A 6,208-nucleotide genomic window follows, 5' to 3' on the forward strand; every position below is an offset into this window, starting at 1 on the left:
ATTCAACCAGCTCCTTTTGGGGTTCTGTCTGACGGCTCGTGTGGGGAGCTGGAAATCACGGAGATTTAAGGGACTGTTTTTGGAGTACACAGCACATTCATTTCGCCTTTCTCCTGTGGTATTGTTGATGGTGCTCCGGCGGCCGACATCCTCCCCATTGACCCCCGTCCCCTTCTGCCTTTTCCGTCTCATGAAAAATGATTCCTGCGCACTGATTGAATTTGATTCCTTCCTGACCTGGTCCGTTCTCTGAGGGCGCCATCAATCTTAGGCTTCACACGACGTTTGTTTATTACTCGGGAAAGGCTCGAATGACTTTTATGAGCATGATTACAACTTTTCTAGGGGAGAGAATGTACTATAGAACGCCAAAAATCATTGTGACCATACGCGCATGAGCCGTACCTACTAATATTTTGTAAGCAGTTGTCATGATTTTAATGCTTACTCATACGGAAAATGATATTGTTGTTGTTGTTTTATTGTAGTTGTTGCATGCAGCGTTCCGCCGTTTTTCTCTAACATTCTGTAAACTAAAGGAAATTAAGGAGAAATGTAATTGCACACACACACACACACACACACACACACACACATATATATATATATATATATATATATATATATATATATATATATATATATATATATATATATATATATATATAAAATACAAAAGAGAAAAAAAGTATATTCATTCATTTAAAATCTATTCATATATATTTAAAAAAAAATTGTTGCCTGACAAATATGCTGTAGGCTAATGCGCATGAAAATTGTGAAAAAATTTGAGAAGACAGTCATTTTAAAACAAAATTAATAGAATTGCATTTTTAACCAAACGGGACATGTATATATACCATCCCGAAAGAAAAAAGCGAATCTGAGACGCTCTGTTGACGCATGATAGGTAATTGGCCGATTAATTAACCGTTGTAACTACCAACTGCTCTTGCAATGAAAATAAGTGACGCACAGAGCCAATGAGAACACGTGTGTATTCGACCTTAAGGCCTAAAACTGACCGGCAGACTTCTCCACAATAATAAGAATAAGAATAATAAGAATAATAAATAAAAACAACAACAACAACACCAACTGTAAAATAATAATAATAATAATAATATTTTTTATTAACAAGTTTCAGCATGATTTGCATGCCAAATAGTCAATTACATATTCTTAACATATCCTTTTCTTGAGCATTTCGTCTGGATTTTTAAAGTCTAAATGCTGCAGTAAAAGTGCCACATTTACTCAATAAAAATAAGACATAATTATGGCGTAACACTCCTGAAAATAAAATGCTTAACACCTTTTTGTTGAAAAGAACAGACAAAAGCAACATCCTTATAGGCCTTTAAATATGTTTATAGATTGTTTATTTTTTTTGGACCTTTAATGTGCATACAATTGTTAGAAATTTTGACCGAAATAAAAATAGCATCTTTCGTTTTTTTTGTGAATTGTACACACAATGTTTTTAATTTAAAAGGCGAGTTTGCTACGACATTTCTGAGGACGCGCCATTTTAGTTCATCTAACTTGAACGTGGTAACATCAAAATGTGCTTGCTTTATTCAAATCAGAACATATTATTTCACATTTCTGAATCAACCTAAATACATAGGAACCAAGCTCATTTTAAGGATTAGATCAGGTTAAAATATCTCCTCAGGGGCACAATTCCAGATTAGACACTTTTTACAGTGAAGCACGATGTTTGAGGCCCTATTGCTACACTTTAACCCTCATGTTACTGTGTTTCATCTTTTAGTGGTTATTGGAGTATCTTTGGCATGTCTGGTACAATATTAACAAGGATGGAATGCGCGAGTAAACAAAACATGGAGCAACTGACATGTGGAGATGCATTCGATTATTACTAAGGATTTTTTTTCCTATTACAACACAACACTGTAAAAACATCAAATGTGCAGTTGACACCTTGAGGTGTCTCCCTAATCTGACCCTTACTGACTTTCGTTTTGTATTGTAGTCAGGTTTATTGAGCCATTTTAAATAATATTCTGACATCTACTATTTATAAAACGATAATAAACCCAGTTTTAAGGTTAAGCATATTTTTTTACAGGTACTACTATTATTATTATGACTGTTGTTATTGTTAATATTATATTTTTCTAATAATAACTGCTACTAAATAATAACGATAATTATAATAACAACAAGAACAACAACATAATGCCCATGAATGCAGCTTGACCTCATCTGATGCTCATCAGATGTTTTTTACAGGACATGTTGACAACCAATAATCAAAGTGAAAGCACACCAAATTCTTAAATATCATATGACGGAAATTTCCCAAATGGCAAGTAAAGCGGAAATTATGAACGAATATTAAATATTCCTAATTTCCCCTAGCCTACACAGTGCTGCTGGAATAGTTTGTAAACAAGGATCCTTTTGTATGCCCGACTCATGGTGGTTATGATTCTTTTTATAAATAAATGAACGTGTATAAACGTTTATTACGAGTTTATTACATATGTTATTACTTGATATAATTACTTGACTCACTAAGCATAATACATTAAGTGTGTAATAACGTGAACTTTAGGAAACCGAACGAAACATGAGGCAAAAAACATAGACAGGCTGATTTGGAGTATTTATGTGCTGTAGGTAATGGCACCATCTTCAAGATATCCATTATTCCTCAATAATAGCACATACTTCTGTTCCTGGTGGTGATTTAAAAAAATCAAGCATAGCCTAATTTTAAGTCAAATAACATGGTCATTTATTAAACAAACAATGCAGTTCCTTCAGAATACTTTTTCAAGAAAAGGAAAGAATTTGAAAGAATATGGCGTTATACATGTTCCGTTTCTTTGTTACAATGGAACATTTTTGGACAATTAATGCAATTCAATTTCGAAACACTTTTTGGTGTTTGGTCCATAATATCCGGCTACACTTTAGAAATAAATTACTATATGCAATTTACACGTAATAACAAGTCCAGAAACGTCTGACGCATTTCAACACAGCCCAGCATATAGCTCACAAAAACGAAGAAGACTTACGTGTTCTTAGAAGTAACACTGTCCTTAAACAAACCAACATCAAGTGTGTCTGACTCGTGTTTGTGTTCTGTTTCTTTTCAGTCCATCACGGGGGGTAGTAGAAGAAAATAGGAAGAAAATCAATCTAAAGGAAAATCAACAACAAGAACGAAAAAACACTTTTTGGTCAAAACTTGCTGCAGTCATACACAAAAGCCCCAGACGTGCGGTAGATGGGCTGACTCGGGGGAAACGACATTTGACAGCTGTTATTCCCGTTCACCGGTGAATTATTCAACCCGATTCTCTGGGATTCAAACATCTCTCGAACCGAATGAAAGTTCTGCTGCTGCGCGGGGTACGTCGCCCCTAGATGGCCGATATCTCCGGCCTGGTTTAGGTACCATGAAGCGAGGCGCCCTTGGTGCGGATGGTGACCCTCCTGGGCCGAGCTGAGATTCCCGTGGCTCGTGGTGGTCGTGATCGAGTAATCGGGCAAAGTTTCATCCACGGAGGTAGTGGTCGCCAAATGGCCCGAGCGATCCCCTCCGGCGTACAAGCTCATGGCCTGCATGTTGCAATGATAGGTGGCGTTGGAGGTAGTCGAGATGGAGTTCTGGTTACAGGGCGAGCTGTAAACGGACGTCTGATTTGGAGAATAGTTTAGGGACAATGTGGGAGTTATACCTGTCCGCGAGGACGCGACGAGCGAGGGGTTGAGCTCGCCGGAGCCTTGAGGCGAGCCCCGGAGCGATGTCATGATGTTATCCACGCTGAAGCCCTGCGCGGGGGTCTGGCCATGATGGTGATGCTGCTGCTGCTGTTGCTCCCCGGCGCTGTCCAGGCTGATAGAGCGGGTGGACGGGATGCTGTGCGGGCTGCCGCTCGACATACTGCTGCTGTCAGGGCTTTCGATCTTGGGAACGGTGCTGAGCGTGGGCGAAACAGCCTGCGGTGGCGTGGACGTGCCGTTCTCGGTCTTAATGTCCTGAATGCGCACGGGCTGCGAGCCCGGCACGGACTGTTCCTGGTCGCGGCCCTGCTGCTGGCGGGACGGCGCCTCTTTAATCTGTCGATCATCCTTGTCCTTTTGGGCGTCCTTCTTTTTGAAACGTCGCCGTCGCCTCAAAAAGCTGCCGTTCTCAAACATATTGTACGAGTCCGGGTCGAGGGTCCAATAGCTACCTTTGCCAGGTTTTTTGTCATCGCGCGGCACTTTGACAAAGCACTCGTTCAGGGAGAGATTGTGGCGAATACTATTCTGCCAGCCCTGTTTGTTGTCCCTGTAAAAGGGAAAACGCTCCATTATGAACTGATAAATGCCGTTAAGGGTCACTTTCTTGTCCGGCGAGTTCTGGATGGCCATGGTGATGAGCGCAATGTAGCTGTAGGGTGGTTTTACCATATCCTTGGGCTGAGGCTGCGGCGTGTACGGTCCATACGCCCTCGCCATGCTAGCAGGATACTGATCGTGGGCCGCGTGAGAGTACATGCTCATGGGGGCTGGCATCCCGGTGTATCCCCCTCCGGCGGCGGCCCGGTAATAACTCTGGTCGCTGCCGATGTAAGGCACGACTCCCAGCGAGTTGGGACTGGAGACTGAATAGCGCGCCTGCATGTCTTCTCTCCAAACGGTGCTGGCGAAGGACAGACGTCAATCCACTTTAAATGCGCCTCCTCTGACAATAACGAAAAGGCAGTCAACCCAAGTGTCCGCGTTCTGCCAACAGCATATATTTACAAAATGCGACTATTGTACCGAGTGTCGACGAGACCTCTTTCTGTCGGAGCGCGCATTGGAAAACTTCTGAACACTAGGCATCGGTCACTACACATAATACTTTTGCGCACTTCAATACTTTTCCCCTTTTGCTGCCAGTAAGACTCCTCCCAATAACATCGAAGTTGTCCAATGGGAGGTCGGGCCGTGCAAGCGAGCGGCCACACACAAGGTTGAAGAAAATCGAGAGGTGTTGGGACGTCCCAGCCCAACCCCGGCCAAACACACACTTCTCCAAACGTTCAAGCACAACGCACTCTGCAAACTAGCTAGTGCGGATCCGCACCAAACAGAAAACTAATATATACATAGATGACTAGATTCAAATAAAACTTTCCAAACAGATGGTTTACATATAATTTACAAGATACATGTTTCTAATACATATGGCATATATAATAATCGAAATAATAAAAACGACGGCTTTTTCGTTTTTGATTGATCATAAAAATAAATTAATGTATAGGCAAAATAAACCTCACACATTGTCCGAAGACAATTGTATAAAACAATTCATGAAACCCATTTGTTTTCAAATAATCCTCGGAATTGGTGTGAATAATCTCCGGGTTTTGGCTTCCTGCATTTTCTAGTCCTCATGTTAGTTCTTCATTCAAACTAGCTGTTAGTTAACGGTCTCAATCAACACTAAGGAGCGGATCAAAGCGCAGCATCCAGGACAGAGAGCTCATTACGATGGAATTAAGTAAATGAAGACACTGGACAAAGAGTCGAGGTGCGACAGTTTGCTCCAAGTGCGAGCGAGAAACAAATGGGCAAACACTTAACATGTGTCACCACTGGTCAAACGGGCGAGGCATGAGACTAATGTCATCTTTTTGCATCTTTGCTGGTTTATGGCATGTCAATAAATCGGCTTGTCTTCATAAAATGAATTGTTTTCCAAAGTTCTGCATAGTGCGCCAAACTCTGGATTTATTTATTTATCCGTTTGGCACATCAAGAGCGTTTTAATCCGGCTTATCTTTATTTACAGTATCGATAAGACATTTTAGGAAACGCTAAGTACCTAAATAATAACTAAATGTGATTCAAACCCAAAGTTAAGTAAATTTGCCGGCTATTTCTCTCTCTCTCTCTCTCTCTCTCTCTGTCCAAAATGCCCCGTTTGGTCCATACAATATATGTATGCCGGGCCTAAAATGCCAATGTGAATGTCTGGCTCACAACACCAAACAGTCCGCTGATAGTCTTGAAAAGCACAGGGTCAGGCATCCTTTCTGAAAGTGCCCGTGGCGGAGGGTCACAACATTTAATTGTGAATGATAATTGTGAGGCGAAGTTGCGGTCACAATATCTTCCTAAATCCCCCACAGGTCGATCTGATTAAGTGACCGTGGACTCGTTGACACTTCACTGGTTTCTCCTTACAGGG

General features: G+C 41.3%; 1 protein-coding gene across 1 annotated transcript; it reads right to left on the reverse strand.

Moving 5' to 3' along the window:
- Nucleotides 1-2,760: 2,760 nt before the first annotated feature.
- LOC127649396 (forkhead box C1-A) lies at nt 2,761-4,855 on the reverse strand. Its single transcript, XM_052134467.1, has one exon. It carries the CDS (start codon nt 4,648-4,650, stop codon nt 3,220-3,222), a length of 1,431 nt encoding a protein of 476 aa, XP_051990427.1. The 5' UTR covers nt 4,651-4,855; the 3' UTR covers nt 2,761-3,219.
- Nucleotides 4,856-6,208: the final 1,353 nt, after the last annotated feature.

The sequence above is a fragment of the Xyrauchen texanus genome, chromosome 9, assembly GCF_025860055.1.
Source record: "Xyrauchen texanus isolate HMW12.3.18 chromosome 9, RBS_HiC_50CHRs, whole genome shotgun sequence".
Taxonomy (NCBI): Eukaryota; Metazoa; Chordata; class Actinopteri; order Cypriniformes; family Catostomidae; genus Xyrauchen; species Xyrauchen texanus.

Coding starts and splice junctions, on each gene's coding strand:
- LOC127649396 (XM_052134467.1), bottom strand. CDS start 4,650: ATGCAGGCGCGCTATTCAGTCTCCAGTCCCAACTCGCTGGGAGTCGTG.